A 16,263-nucleotide genomic window follows, 5' to 3' on the forward strand; every position below is an offset into this window, starting at 1 on the left:
TGCTTTCTTGAAGGGTGATATATTTTTTTTTTACGCTCCTGAAAGTGCGCATATACAGCGAAACATGACGACGGGCATCGGCACTCCCTCCCATTATCGATCAGTCGCGTGGTAACGGTGGTAGCCCGTCGTGTCATGGAGGATCTCCTGCTGCAGATCATCAGGGAGTCGAACAATGCGAGATTACAGAATTTGCGAAAATCGGCGCAGGAAGCGCACGGTGAGCGTACCATGCTTTCGATTTTTTTTTTTTTTTTTTTTTTTTATTAAATGTCTTTCGCGCTCTTCGAGATTTTCTCATTCCGGAGAACATCAAACAGACCTCCAACTGGCCATTTCTTGCGACAAGTTCAATCGCGTACACATATTATGATTATACTTCTTATTTAATCCCGATTATGTCTAAGTGGTCCATAATGCAAAGTTACTTTTTTGTGTCAATTACAATTCGAAAAATTATTATTACAATGACGTGATATTAATGTAATTGTTATTATGACAAAAATACTTCTCACAGGCCATTTGGGTTTGTTTTCTTAATTCTTTTCTTTTTCTTCTGTAACAAAAGGATAATTTTTTTCCGCAGATTTTCTGGAGAAGCAGCAGGGCTTATTACGAGATCCGCCGCACGAATTGCGCGCAAAATGCTTACATACGTTTCAGCTAGCACTGGAAAGCAACAGAAGCAAGTTTGTTGCCTTTGGACTTGCGGGACTGCACGTAAGTGGCACGATGAAGATAATTCTATTAATAAAAATATTTTTTGCTCGAAAAAAATAACTTTATGCACAAGACTATGAATACAGATTAAAAATACTTGGCTAAAACATATTTCTGTATATTTAAAGTTTTATTTGTAGATTATTTTTTTTTTCCTGCATATGGTGGTCAGAGTTGATGTAACCACTTGTGGAAACGTATGTTCCGGAACTGTGTGCGATAAAACGACAGATACGGACGAACAGCTGTGACAGTTTAAGCGAAACGTCTTTATGGCAGATGACTTTTAATTAGTTTCGAATATAAGAAGTTTTCAGAATATAAGAAGTTTTTTTTCACGGTTTTTAGAAATTTTGTAATAAAAATTATTTTAAATAAACGAATTATTGCAATTAATTAGGAGACTCTATTTAGTGAACTTAATTTTTAATTAGTATATTTTTATTGATAATTATTAATTATTTTATAAATATATAACGATTCAATTCACAAAATTTGTAGAAGATGTTAAGAGACGACAGATTTCAATCGCCGTACGAGCCAGAAGATGACTCTTTATGGTTGCCTGCGCAAATGTTGCATGCCATGAATTCCATCGTTTCACAATCTGATGACACCCAAACAGATATGCTTAAAGTAAGCTTCACAATTATCGTAAAAATATTTTAAGAATAAAGATTAAAACCATAATAGTAAACAAAACTAAAAAAATAATTAGAATTTTAAAAAGTATAACATTTCTTTACTTAAAATCACATAAATTTAATCACGGGCAATTCTTTTTCAGGTCTTACTCCAAGTTGCTTGCTCCCCTTATTGGACTATGAATGGCCGTTTAATCATTGCGATATTGACTACTTGTTGCGAGGCATTTGAGAATGGCAATCAAGCTGTGCGTACAGCTGCACAGGCTGCAACTAGTCAAACATTGCGATCATTTTGTCTTTTTTTAGGTAATTTAAATGAAAAAAAAAATGAAAGATATTGATGCACTATCGCCAGCGATGCATTTTATCTTAGACGACAATAATAGCGCTTTCAAGTCTAAATGTCAGAATGTTTCTGTACTTCTGAATGTTTCTGCTTTCAAATATAAATGTCAGAATGTTTGGTCGATAAATTACAAGATCGCGTGCCGGCAGAATGCGGGTCGAAGAGTGCCATCGGCGGAACATCCAAATAATCAGCTATACCGTTTATATTCATGAATGCATCGTTGGTACGGCATTTCAACATCTACAATGACGCATTATTGTATCTATTTGCAGACGAGGAGTGTCAAGAGATGGATGAAAATGCTAAGCGAAATAAAAATGTGCGTGAACGGGGTGTTTCATGTTTCAACGAGGCTTTGCCGATTCTGCAATACATCTGCAGCAAGTTGGACGAGGCTCAAAAGTAAAAATGCACCTTAAAAAATTCATAATCTGATAACCGTTACATTTAATACTATAGTAATATTCAGGAAATCCTGTTCCAGCAACGGCAGAAACGGCAGCACCGTGGTCTTCCTACTGGAATGCTTACACACGCTTATATCGTCGCTACCGCAAAAGATTCATACTAACGCACACTTTACGACTTTTCTATGGCAAAAGTTTTGTCCAGCCTTGATAGCCTTTCTGGGCACTCCTCGAGTAGATAAGACCTTTACTTCCCGGGAAGGAAAAGAGAACGAGATTGGCAGAGGTTCCGGATACTTGGCCACATCATTGAGTTTTGATAGTCATCAAGCTAAAACTGTTTATAGGTAAGATTACAATATCAGAGTCAAAATATAACTATATTAGTGTCGTAAATTTACACATACAAAGTAAATTTTTTTAAATATATTAATTATGACATTACTTTATAATGTTTTTTTTCCATGTAAATATTTAATATTTTATGAATTACATAATATTGTGCAAAAAATGTTTTTTTCAGCATTGGTACGGAATTAGTCAGATTGGTAGGATGTGTTGGTCCATTGCGACCAGTTTTGGAATCAGTGTTCCATAGAATGCTATTGTATCCACCGCCGCAGCAGCGTTTAGAACCCTTAAAAGCGTTGAAGGAATTACTGCGCAGTCCTAGTCGCATGGTTGATTTTGCTGGACCATTGCTGGTGGAAGAAGATCGATCGAGCCATATACAAAGTGATATGGCACTGATGAGACTGTGAGTATTTCTCACAACTCAAATTTTGATGCCCGGCAAATTAAATGTAAATAAAATTTGGTTTAATTTCGATAACAAAACTTTTTCTTAATTTTTATATAATATTTTTTAGGGCCATGGACTCGATCGAGGAATCAACAACGGGTGGATTGACTATATTGCACGCAAGCGTTTCTTGCGTTGTCGCTATGCTGTCGGCGCTTCAAGAACTTTGCGAAGGCAAGGCTATTAATCATAATTATACGTGCACAATTAATAGTTTATATGAAGATTTGGAATCCTGTGATTATCGTGGACCTCTGACTTATCAAAGCATGGCACGATTGCCAAAAACATACAGGTGAGCACAATAATGAATTTAATACAATAATTTTGCTAATTATTTACAAAATTCAAGAAATATGAATTATTAATATTTAAAAAAATATATTTTATATATATTTTTATAATTTTTTATTGGATGAAATATTATTTTATATCTTAACATATATACTCCTGTTTTTTTTCTTATTATTTTATATCTTAACATATATTATCATTTTATATCTTAACATATATTAACATATATACTCTTGTTTTTTTCTCATCAATTATATGTACTATAGCATTATGTATTTTATAATTCATTTTTCAGAGAACAATTGGAATTAATGAAAAAAGGTATAAGCTCGGATTCAGACTCATCCGGGCATGGACCATCAGAAGACGGTGATTCGACGGATACTGAAGGTCCGCAAAATGAATCGGACGAAGTTCAGGAAGAAAATAGTCTCGAGGACAACGATTGTACCGCGGAGAACGAAAATGAAAGACTGAGATTGAAAAAATTACCCAAATGTCTTCATGTGGGTCGACAAGTAGCCGACGAATGCAACGTGGATGTGGAAAGACACAATGCCAGACGATTTGTAAGAACACTTAGATCCGATCTTGTACCGATGGTGCTCGCTTTGCGAAGTAACATAGAGGTGGATGAGGCATTGCAAAACTTTGCTTCTGAATACTGTCAAGGTATATAACCACTGTTGATAAAATTTTTAAGATAATATGCAAAATTGCATTAATATGATAATAATAAAATTTTTTTGTTAATAAAAACATTTATATATTTAATATATTTTTTAGAGGTATTTGTAGCTCAACAGAAGATACAGGAACAAACTGACACTAGCACGGATTCATGTGCATTAATCACAATCATGAATGCTGATGGGATTTATTTGGCTACATACGCAGCATTGCTTCTCAATCTGAAATTAATCCAAATAAATTATTATCACGAGGAAGGTCGTCAAATACCAATCAGCGAGGTTTGTCTTAATGCAAATATTTTAATTCTTTTTACATTTGTTACGTTTATTTTTATTAGTTTTATTTTTAAGGAACGATTTGTGGAAGAGGTACATGGATCGGGTGTGCTGGTTTATCTGTCAGCTACATGGCTTTCTGAATTATATCAACAAGTACTCGCGTGCAACTTACTTGAGAAATGTGGTTACAATCCTAGCTCTACAGAAAATAATGCATTAGTTAATGTTCTCACAGGTATATCGCATGAAATTAGTATTTCAGTAGAATAAATATCTTAACAAAATTATATTTTTTATAATATCTAAATTGTAACTTTGATAAATTTAAACTGATGAAATTCTTTTATGCGATTTATAGACGTGGATGGTATACCCGGCAGTCATAGAGGCGGGCAATTGCTTTCTGATTACATAAGATTGGAACGAGCCCAACTTTCTCGAAGTGAACCAACTCCGGAAGCGGAGGCTGGTGCGAAACTCTCTCGAAGAGTGTTAACTTGTTGTTGGGGCAGCATGATGACGGTTCTCACAACGGGGCTGAATCCTCCTAAAGAGGAAACCAATAAAGGTATCTTGAACAGAGACGGTGGTAGGAGAGGAGTCAGAGACACGGTTGTCTTAGCGCTCGAAGGTCTTCACAAGGCTGCCACATTGAGCAACGTACTTGGTATATATATTTTTCTTTCTTTTTTTTTAATTAGACTTTTAATAAAATTGTTTTATTTATCTCCTTATTTTATTATCCTTTATTTTAGGTTTACAGAATCGTTGTGGCTCCATTTTTGCTCTTCTCGCAAAAGCTGCTTGTACAGAACAATTCATTTCGAAGATTACTCGTAAAAAGGATGTTCTTCGACTTAAATTGCAAAATAAAGCGACGAATCTTCATACGTCTCATGCACTCAGTATGGATGTGCTTCTAGGTAGAGGTCTTGAACTTGGTAGTCATGGTAGTGATTGCTGGCCACATGTTTTTACGTAAGTACAATTAAAAATACAACAATAAATTTTTTCTCGCGCATATTAAAAAGATTGATGCATTTGAAAAAAAGGTGTTGTCTGTATGTGAGTAAATTGGAACATGACTTCTTTGGAAGAAACCAAAATCCGTCGTTACCCAAGGCCTCTCAGAAAAAAGAGAAGAAAGACGTTGCGAATAGTGATGCTAAGAATGGTCAAGACAGACTTCGATTAAATTTCAACATTGTTGATGATGAGGAATCTTGGTATGATTTATTTCTATGTGTTGTAATACTTTAATTAATTGATATAATTTTTAAAAATTCTCTTATTAATTGTATTGATTTAATATAAACATATTATTGAACACAAGAATTCTAATATCTTTGTATCTTTAATTTGTTTATTATTTTTTTATAGCGTGGACGTTTATAGTTTTCTTTCAAGTCCTTATACGCAAAATCCCAGCTCAGACACGATTCCGGAAATTATTCAAGAATCGAATGCCGATAGCCAATTTAATGGCATTCTACCAGCGGACTATGCTGCAAAGATTATTTGCGTGTTGTCGCAACAGGTCGATAGACTTTTCGAGGACGCAGCGCTTAAACTAAATCTCAGAGCGCTTTGCTCGTTTCTCATGGCTCTTTGTAAAGCCAGCAAAGCGCAATTATTCAAGACCCCTGACGGCTGCAAAGACAATAAAAGATTTTGGTGGAGACGAAGTAAGCCGAGAGAGAACGAGATGAATGTATTGCTGCTGGCTCGATTAGGCGAAGTTATGCTAAAGTGTGTGAAAAGTGGCAGGCCTTTGATTCATATAATGGGGGTAAAAGAAATAATATTTAAGTTATATATATTGTAATAATTTACAATTATAATTTATATAACGCAAGAATAATTTTTCAGGTATGGACTATTTTGGGACCACATTTCATGGAGGCAGCTTGTCACGAAGATCGCAGCATTTCGAAGAAAGCCGTTCAATGCATTCATGACTCCATGGCGGCCTTGTTGAACGAACAAGTAGAGCTTCCGCACTTTCATTTCAACGAGGCGCTCTTCAAACCTTTTGAAAACCTTTTATGTCTAGAGCTCTGCGATAGCGACGTGCAGGATCAAGTGAGCGGCCGTTTGCAATTATGTAAAAATTTGTTTTTTAAATTCGGATTAAAAACTATTATTCTTTTTTTCAGATTGTTAGCTGCATCTGCGAGTTTGTCGAAACAAATCGTACCGAAATACGTTCGGGTTGGCGTCCGCTTTTCGGCGCTCTCCGCGTGGCATCGGTGAACAATTCAGATTCTGTGGAATCAGCGCCTTTGTTAGAAGTTTTTAGAGTCTTCCTTTCAACAGACAACACGTTAGTCTTCGCTAATGCCGCTCTGGATTGTATCCTGTGTCTGCTAAAACACGTGAGAGGTATCGGCGACAACGAAGCTCAATCTGAAGAGACTGAAAGTATTGATAGCGCAGAATTGCGAAGAATGAGGCTCTGCGTTGAAAGTTTGAAGTATCTGTTAAGTTGCAGCGATATTCTATCGTCGATGTACCGAATGCCGGCCTGCCCGATCTTCCATTCCGCTCAAAGGATTCAAGTCTCTACGATCCCACAATACGTGGATCCGATCATTCCAAATCTCGAACTGACCAGATTCGATAAGCATATCGAGTCGATGCAGGAAGTCATGCCAGAAAAATCATACGACGCTCTGACGCCGTTGATCGATAAGGACGCCCATCCTATCGCTACATTGCAGAGCATGGACAAACCTAGTGGTATTCTTAGAGTCTGGTACATTCTTATCGAAGGTCTGGCGAGTGCAACAATGATATGTCCGAAGCGTTATCAACCGCACACTCTGGAGACCTTGTTTCACCTTTTGCGCGATATCCTGAATGTACCTGGATCGGCCTTTGGACTCTACTGCGTTAATCATTTGCTGTTGCCTATGGTACAAAATTGGCTGAGGAAAACATCCAAGATCTTCCGCGGATGGGACAATTTTGCGCCCAATTTTAAACAATGTTGTGGTCTCACGACGGATCTCGTGGTTGACTATTTGACACATTTACAAGGTAATACGAGAAAAGAGAAAAAAAGACGAAAGTATGCGAGAAACTGTGATTGTCAATCGTTCCATTTGTGTAATCTTTCTTCAGGTCCAGACGTCGTCAGAAACGATGCCTATTTATCAGCCACGACGCTGATGTTGAAACAGCTTTTGCTAGTAATGGCGGAATGCGTGGTACAGCCTACGGAGAGTATAGCTCGTCTCGGTTGCGCTTGCATTAGGTAAGCCAAAAGCGTGGAAGACATTTCTAGCTCGTGACATAAAAGCGAGCCATCCGAAGCGAGCCGAAGTAATTTGCCTGTCCGCTCGTTTGCTCTTTATTGCGATTCGCATAAGCTTCGTTAATATTTACGCGGTTTAGCGCGCAATACTTGACCATGCATAGAAAATCAATGTTTGATGGCATCAATAATAAGTACGAGATTGTAGAAGAGAGAACCGGAATGTAATGGGGACGGTACCAAACGTAATGGTTCTTTAACGACTGATCGAAACGACGTATTGTCTAATACCGTTTCTTACAGGGTTCTTTGAAAGTATAGAAACGGTCAAATAGCTCGTCAAGGACGCATTAAAAAAAAAAAAAAAAAAATATTAAACAGACCTTTTGAAACCCTACAACTTTTCATTGTAACATTTTTTTTTTTTTTTAATGCATCCCTGACAAGTTGTCTGATCGTTTCCACTACTTTTGAAAAACTCTGCATAACTCTGTACTACGGTAATGCCATTATATTTGTACCGTATCGCTTCTGTCGTTCCAACTTTCAGTTTTTCGGGGTGAACGGAGCGTCAAGTTTGATGGAATGCATCTCGCAGCGGACGTTAAGTTAGGGTATATATATATATATATATATATTACGGAGCGCGCGTGTAAGACGATAACGAAGCTTGACAGGCTGTCTGATGGGATAAAGTAGCCACCGACACCCGACACCCTCGGAGCGTCGTGCCAACGATTGCACACGTTGCATCTACCTGGGGAAATCATCGGCGTATTTTCTCCGTATTAATGTGCACGGTAGACACGTCCAACCGGACCGGAGTGCGGTAATACGATCCCGCGAATCGGTGCCGATCGCGAGGTATCGATGTACACGTGTTGCACGCCGGAATTTAAAAACGGAGCAGGTTCGCGCGTACGCGAACGACGAGCCGAACGGTATCCCGATCTGAAATTCTAGCGTCGCCCGGTGTAGATAGATAACCCACTTACGTAGCATAATCCAAGCAGATCGGGTGATTCTCGCTTGATCGCAATAGCGATGAAAGGGCGCTTCGGATCGTCTGACAGATCGCTCGGAAGGCGATTGGTCGATTTTATCGTTGACACGGTAGCACGGTAGAAATCTGATTACCGATTCACCGGTCGTTGCCTGTGTCCTTGTAAGATTTATTGCGGAACAACGGTGGTCTCAATGTAGATATTGTTAAAACCTTAGCTCCTTAAACTGCGAGTTTTCAATTATTATAGAAAAAAAAAAAAAAAGAAAAAAAGAAATATGTATAGAGAATAGACCTAAAGCTTTTCTATCATTATTATTTAGCGATTATTTATTATTTTAAGAATAAACAAGTGATACTTGCGAACGGTTTTTACAAAGATATATTAAAAATCTGTGTTTTGACAGGCACGTTCTGGTGAGCAGCGGGCCACTCCTTACTCCAGAACAATGGGAGGTCTGCGGTGTCGCGTGCTACTGTGCCTGTTCAAATTCGTTGCAGGAGTTGCACCAGCTGACCATGGCTTTCTCACCCAGATCGGAATCTTTTTACGGGGATGTCGCCCAAGTGAAGGTCGCGGCGCGCCGAGACGCGACACCGGAAGAAACGGAACGGCTGCGACAGCTCGCCGCTCAGGTAAGTAATCTGAGATTTATTTTATTTTATTTTATTTTTTTTTTTTTTTTTCCGAAAGGTAACATACACAGGAGAGGACACCGATACCCTCTGTTTCTGATTGTTGTATGTTCGATGTGCTTTATCGATGTGCTCTTCGCAGTCACGAGATCTCGATAGACGGAACATTCGGATATACAGACTCTGTCTTAAATCGAGAAAATTCATTTATTCCACTTCATCATTCACAAATCACGTTGTCCAAATTTTTTTATCACATATCTTATTCTGAATGCTAAATATGATTAATTCGCAGTCGGAAATAACACGCACAAAAATAAAAATCATCATTAGAATTAGATACAAGATGAGAAAATTGTTTTCTTTTTTCTTTTTTTATTCAAAATTTATTATCAAAGCTTCCATTATCGATCACTATCATCCACTTTATAATATAGATGATTTTTCTCGTATAGACATCTTGTCGCTCCATAGATTTCCAAGCGCGTGGTTCATTCCGATAAAGTGATGGGTGTGAGAGTGTGAGAAAAAATGAGAGAGAGAGAGAGAGAGAGAGAGAGAGAGAGAGAGAGAGAGAGAGGAGGAGAGAAAGATAAAGAAAGAAAGATAAAGACATAGGGACACAGATGGTTCCCTCCTGACCTGACTTGCTCCCAGGTGAGCCAGCTGCGTGAGATATTGACTGCCATCAAGAGGCAGAGCGCGGCGTCACTGCCGACGACGCCTTTCCAGGATTTGACGACCATTGAGACGACACTGATCGACCAGCACACTACCTCCTACCCCGTCGGTTGTAGGCAGCACATGACACCCCCCGATTACACTAACACTACGACGAACACAGGCCCCCAATGGCTCTAGCCGACCACGGTAACTCACGTCATGGATTTTAAGAAACAATCAAACCCAGAATAAAAAAAAAAAAAAAAAAAAGAATAATAATCACATCGAGATTCACACCATTTCGACTGGCGGAAAAAACGAGTGAAGCGAGTGGATGGATGTCCGACATCCACGGCGGAGTGATTCACAGAGTCGTGGAGGCGTGCCATCACGTCGTCGTCGACAGGCCGAGTTTTAGCGTTCACGTCCTATTTGACTCGGGAACAATTCCAAGAAGAATCCGCTTACAAAGAATATTTTCATATACCGAGCAATATATATATATATATATATATATATATATCGCCTGTGTAATATATTTTGAAGACGAATACTCTTGTGTAAGCGTTAATCGACCAATCGCTTTCGATGTGTTCTAAGCTTGTTCGATGTGGCTGATATTGGCGACCTGACAGAGTCGAAATGTTTTCTTATGTATTTTTGTACCGCTGAATGACTGTGTTCAACAAATATAGAGCTTCCGTCAGTAGCTGATTGACTGTTCACTTGCCACCCTCCACCTTGAACGAAAGGTCGTAATATTGGAATACCGCCTGTCGACGAGGAAACGCCATTCGATTTAGATTACCATATCTTTCTTTGAACATTTGCACATGCTGGTAGAAGGCACGGGTTAGGTTTGCAGAAGCGCTTTGGCGAGGTTCTTTTCAAAAGACATAAAGATATCATCATTATATAAATTGTATACAGAAAAAAAAATTTGAAAAATATTGTTTTTTTTTTTTAAATCAGATCTTTAATTAAAAAGAAATTTTTTATATGTTTCTTGTAAGTTTATTAAGTATTTCAAGTATAATCGTCAACTTCTCTCAATTTTTTAACAAGTTTTGAAAGTGTTATTGAAGGTGTTATTATTATTATAAAATACTTAATATAATTAAATTTCTATATTTTTTTTCATTTTTAACGAATTTATGAAAAGGGACCTCGCTGCTGATTAAGACATTATTTCAATTTTACTTGGCACGATCTTGCGAATCACTTAAAATCCATGGCTTGGGTCCATGGCTAGAATTTCACTGTCACAATAACGTCTAGGTAACGGTACACGACACCGTATTATAGAAGCTGCAGCTTTCGTAGTTTGCACATATATTATCTTGCGAACGGAAGAAAAATTGCGGAGTCGTGTTAGGCTAAGTGCATACCGTTACTATTATTGTAATTAAGATTATCCTCACGATTATAATTAATAATTACTATAAATAATATAGATCACATATATATATAATATATCGTTATTATATATTTGACAACTATATAAAACTGTTGAAAAAAATGCGTTATCACAAGATGATAATAGACATAATCTTACTTGCAATCAATACATTACGAGGATCGACTGATTGCTTTTATATAGTAGCAAAGTAATATATAGCAAAATTTCAATCATAAAGTTCATCAGAATTTCGAAGAAATTGTGTGTCATGCCATACATTCAAATTTCTATTTGAAGTAAATTTAGACATTTATAATTCATGCGCTTGTCCTCAGGTGTTCCTCCTGGAGGAACAGACACGGATGGAGGACGCCTCGCGATCACCCGATGAAAGATCGTACGTGTTCCTTTTGTACCCTCCTGCCGTAGGCGCTACTCTCAATCCCGATCTCTACATCGTTAGAGTCCAGTTGCGTGCGTTGGTAGTCGGGCTTTTGGTACACCAGATGCTGCTTCATTGTATCGCGAGTGTTCTTCTTCACGGTACCGACCCTTCAATTTCGAGGTTTGTATATAATTATTTCTGGTACATGATAATATAACAAATATCACTAGCTTATATTTTAAGCGTTATAATTTCGATTACTTATTAAGAGAGAGATCCACTTAATGGAATTTATAAGTAAAAGTTATCGGTAGCTTAACTCGCGTTTTAATAACTTTATAAAAGGGAAGCTTGAAAAAAAAAAAGAAACATAAAATTACGTATTGTATTAATTATTCTTACTTGAAAAAAATTTTTTCATAGTTTGTCTCATGTGATTCCACATTCGACGCCATGCAGTTCACCTAATCCTAACGTCAAACGAAGTTACTTGTCTTACTTGAATCCGCATCACGTGGAGATTTTCCTGTCTGCCCTGGACTTCTCGTATGTTGCTGCGTTAAAATTCGATTGTCGACCCGGACTGAAATTTTTGGTACAAAAGGTGGCAAATCTCGAGCAACCGGCTAATCTGTATCGTCAGGCAGCCGCTGCCTGGACCATTAAAATCATCACGTTGTTTGAGCTATGTTTACGGGAAATAGAGGAGCTCCACGCAACTATGGAATTAGTGAAGACCATTCTGGGCACAGGATTAAGCGACAGAGAGTGCGTCTATGACATCAAGCATCGCAAGCTTAATAAGTATTTACGGCAATTGCGTACGGTTTTCGACGAGCTTTGCGAGACTTATGTCGAAGTGGTTCTCGACGAAAATGGCAAATATACCAGAATCGACAGTTTCGCAGAACGGAAGATATTCCTGCTGGTGGCACAACCCGATGATTTTCCCGAGATTACTAGAAAAGAGCCCATAGATGACCGACTTGTCACCAGTACTCCGGCCCCCGTTGACCAATTGGAAAAGGAAGAACCTGGCGTCCATCAAGATCAACCGGACGGTGACGAGGAAGACGACCAGGATGATCCAGATGACGTATATAATCCAAATTTAGACGACGAGAGCGGTTTAGAAGAGCTTGGAGCCGAGAGTGAAAATGATCCAAGACCCTTCAGATTGTCGGATTTAGCCGCGGAATATTCGACTGATTCCGGCCCGCAATCAGAACCAGAAACTGATGATTCCAGACCAGTGTCCAGGCTCGGATCGGTCACAGAGAAGATTGTTTATCTCGACCGTTCCGGCGGAACCTCCAGTGAAGGTTATATCGATGCCAAGTACAGCGCCGTGACCCCGGCGCCTCCCAAAATGATGTACAGCCGCGATTATCTCTCTTATAATCTAGATTCACGCTGGAAAACAACGGAGTCAATTTCTATGAGAACTTCTGTGGCGGATATGAAAGCGTTAAATCGAAATTCGTTCTCCGACGAAGGCCTTTTATATAAAAAAATATATTCGGAACGGCGTGGTAGTGACGTAGGTCCATTATCCAGACAAAAATCCTTGACATTTGTTATGACGGCGGATGTGGAAGATGTAGACAAGTCTTTGTTGGTCGATTCCGTAGATTCTCGATCAAAATCGGTGATGGAACTGCACAGCGCATCCACGTGGACGATGTCTAAAGATTCTTTGAACGAATCTCGCAAGCCAGAAGAGGATATCAAAGAAGAAGGCAAAAAAAATTCTAAATCTGCACAGATCCTTGACAATATAGACGAATTACTGCGCGATTACGAACGTAGCAAGCGTGGCTTCAGAACGAATCCCTTTTTACGAGACGAAGAAGAAATATCTCCGATTGAAAGCCAGTCGATCGCCAATCAGGAAGTGCAAATTCACAAGCGAAACGTCAATAAAGACAGCGAGGCTCACAGGAAAGCTTGGGCAGACACTTTGGTCATTGCGTTGGAATGGGCGTTAGCTTTACCAGTGAGTTTTTCCATCTTTCTCTATACATATATATACTGTATAATTTTTTTACAATATATTATAAATAAAGTTTTAATATCAGAATTGTATATAAGCACTTGTTTAGATAAATAATGTATTTTGTAAATGAAAATTGTTTTGAATTTATAAATAATAATTATAGTTTCGTGGTGAGTTATTTTTATATACGAATCTTGGGGGATTTTTTTACAGGATGAACGATTGGCACCGTTGCTTCCGGTTTTCGTACGAGGCGTGCGAATACTGACAAGGCACGCCGTAGATCAGAGCCTGAAGCAACGTCTCTCAGCCCTCTTTCATCGTATCGCTGTGCTTTATGGATTGACAAATAATTAATAGCGATCGAGTTTAGGTACACGCGCGATCGCAGCCTTAGTTGTAAGACTTTTGAAGAGACGAAAAAAGAAAAACTAATGTTCTCGACTTCTTTTTCAAATTTTTTATTGTTACTGTGATAGATACGCGAAGTCGAAAGAAGAAATAGGAAGAAGATATAGGATCTGCCAGTTTTTTTTTTTTTTTTTTTTTTATTTACAATTCTTAGTTACAATTAAAATTTGCCAATAAATTTGCCAATGAACAAGTAAATTAAATTAAAAAAAAAAAAAAAATAAAACGTGTTTCCGTTTTCGTGTGGATCACTATTTTTTCCGTATATGCCAACGCGTCAACACGTTGAAGACAAGGATTTTATTTACGATCCATTCCACATGCACATCTCGATTCTCATTTTATGCTCTTTGCGCTTAACTGTAGTTTGCGGTCCGGTCATAGTGCCGGGTAGTATCGGATTTTTGCTTCCAACGTAAAGCTTGAAAACACGGGCGAGTTGGGACAGGCGGGAGATGTCTCACACGGCGCAGATGATATTGGCAATATTCTTTATTCATTAAGATAATCTCCAAGAGTGATACTTTCATTTTTCATGCAGTTTTCTTTAAGCTAGTGTAAGTAGCAATTTTTTTAGAAGAGAAGAAATAAAGCAAAAATTTTGACTTTAAAAAAAGATTAAATATATGCTTGTAATGAGTATTATATTTTATTGTATAATGTAATATTCTTGAAATGAGTCTAATTAGGATAGTAATAATATATTTTATATTATGTGTTCCATAATCGTAGTTAATATTATTTATTAATCTATTTTGGTTTTATAGTTAACGTAAAGATTATAATTGAATGTTGATGTATATATCAAATATTATCGATGTTTCTCTACGTATGGTATATTCCATAAATGTTGTAAATGTTGTTGAACATCAGATGGTTTAAATGGAAGGATTAATAACTGATAATAAAATGTGCCTATATATACATATATGTACATATATGTATTCCCCGTTTATTCCTAAAATACATTTAGATAGTACGAAAATGGAGTGATTGGAGGTAACGAGGAATTTAACGAGGAATTGTTATGAATCTCAATGCAGCCAAAATGCATCCTCTGAGATATACAGTACGAAAAATATGTATCTCTAAGAAGATGTATAAATGTTGAAAATAAATAAATTCTTTAATATCTGAGCAGCATTCTAGACTGTTGCGCGTTTTGTTTAAAAGTAAACTTTTAATTTTTATATTTGACGTAGGTAGTTTCATCTCCTTTATCGTTGAGTTTGTTTTATTGAAGTTGAATGTTCTCGGACAATATTTTATTCAGGATTTAAAGACTGTTTCAATCGAGGCTCGCGAGTACCGCGCGATTTATTTCCATCGGCCATGCTCGGCTGGTACCAAAGATGTCGACCATTTCCTGCGGGACGAAACGTATTTCAGTTCATTTTAACGGATGTAGAAAAGGGCGGGAGAGTCTCTCGTCTGCGGTCGAGTCATCCTCGTAAAGAGAGAAGCTTACGAGCGACGGCCGCCTCGACTTATTCCGTGGTTTTATTCGTGGCGTCCCATTCGCAAGACGCGTCGAGGCTGTAAACATCCCGGCAAGAAAAGTGGGAGAAGAGAGTGAAGAGATCTCCTTCCGAAGTGCGAAGTCGTCGAAGCAGGAAAAATTGTTCGTCCACCCTTTCGCAGCCATTATTCGCAATTTCAATCGTAACGGTATATTTTGTTTCTTTCAAAAAAAAAAAAAAAGATATGCACGGGAAATCAATAATTAACTTACGCACTCTTTTTAAGAATGTTTTTTTTTTTTGATTTTTCAATGAACGCAAAGAAGCTGTGAAATATTTGCAAAGATTTACTTAGTAAATTAATAATTATCTACAAACAGTAGTTACTTCTAATTAATTTTAATGAGACAATTGAAACGTTTCTTTTTGTTTTAGATTGTCCTTTTTGGATATTTTAAGTAGAGGTTTTGTAATTATTTATGGAAACAAATAATGTGATTATACTAGAAAAGAAGAAAGATTATCTATAATTAGGAAGTAGATGTTGGTATGTCCAGTCTCTCATTATACTTTGATTCTAATTACTTATAAAGATTACTTCGTCGTCGTATATATATATATATATATATATATATATATATATATATATATATATATTGTCAAATGGCAAAATCATCCGAGATGCTTACTAAGATCTTAATTACGTAGTAATTTTACTCCAAGGTATGTTTCAGACAATCTTCTGTTATTTTCTATTATCTTCTATCAAATACAACGATACATCTTCGTGGCACATTGACTACCGATTTCTGATTTAAGATCTTTTTATATTGCATGTAAAGTTTAATAAATTAAAAAAAAAAA

General features: G+C 37.4%; 1 protein-coding gene across 2 annotated transcripts; it reads left to right on the forward strand.

The window, feature by feature from the left end:
- The first annotated feature begins 86 nt into the window (after positions 1–86).
- Positions 87–14,867, forward strand: LOC105434208 (brefeldin A-inhibited guanine nucleotide-exchange protein 3). 2 transcript variants are annotated; one of them, XM_011649860.3, is made up of 22 exons: positions 87–220; positions 587–720; positions 1,222–1,356; positions 1,508–1,673; positions 1,989–2,118; positions 2,186–2,470; positions 2,647–2,880; positions 2,993–3,220; positions 3,515–3,891; positions 4,006–4,190; positions 4,263–4,425; positions 4,549–4,857; positions 4,946–5,168; positions 5,243–5,416; positions 5,571–5,979; positions 6,060–6,272; positions 6,347–7,229; positions 7,314–7,446; positions 8,857–9,085; positions 11,483–11,712; positions 11,956–13,528; positions 13,742–14,867. In XM_011649860.3, the coding sequence occupies exons 1-22, from the start codon at positions 136–138 to the stop codon at positions 13,883–13,885; spliced, it is 6,642 nt and encodes a 2,213-aa protein (XP_011648162.2). In that variant the 5' UTR covers positions 87–135; the 3' UTR covers positions 13,886–14,867. The 2 variants fall into 2 exon arrangements, with proteins under 2 accessions (XP_011648162.2, XP_011648163.2); XM_011649861.3 differs by having other exon boundaries at positions 2,201–2,470.
- Positions 14,868–16,263: the final 1,396 nt, after the last annotated feature.

Source organism: Pogonomyrmex barbatus, unplaced genomic scaffold (genome assembly GCF_055798465.1).
Source record: "Pogonomyrmex barbatus isolate J1 unplaced genomic scaffold, ASM5579846v1 scaffold3, whole genome shotgun sequence".
NCBI lineage: Eukaryota > Metazoa > Arthropoda > Insecta > Hymenoptera > Formicidae > Pogonomyrmex > Pogonomyrmex barbatus.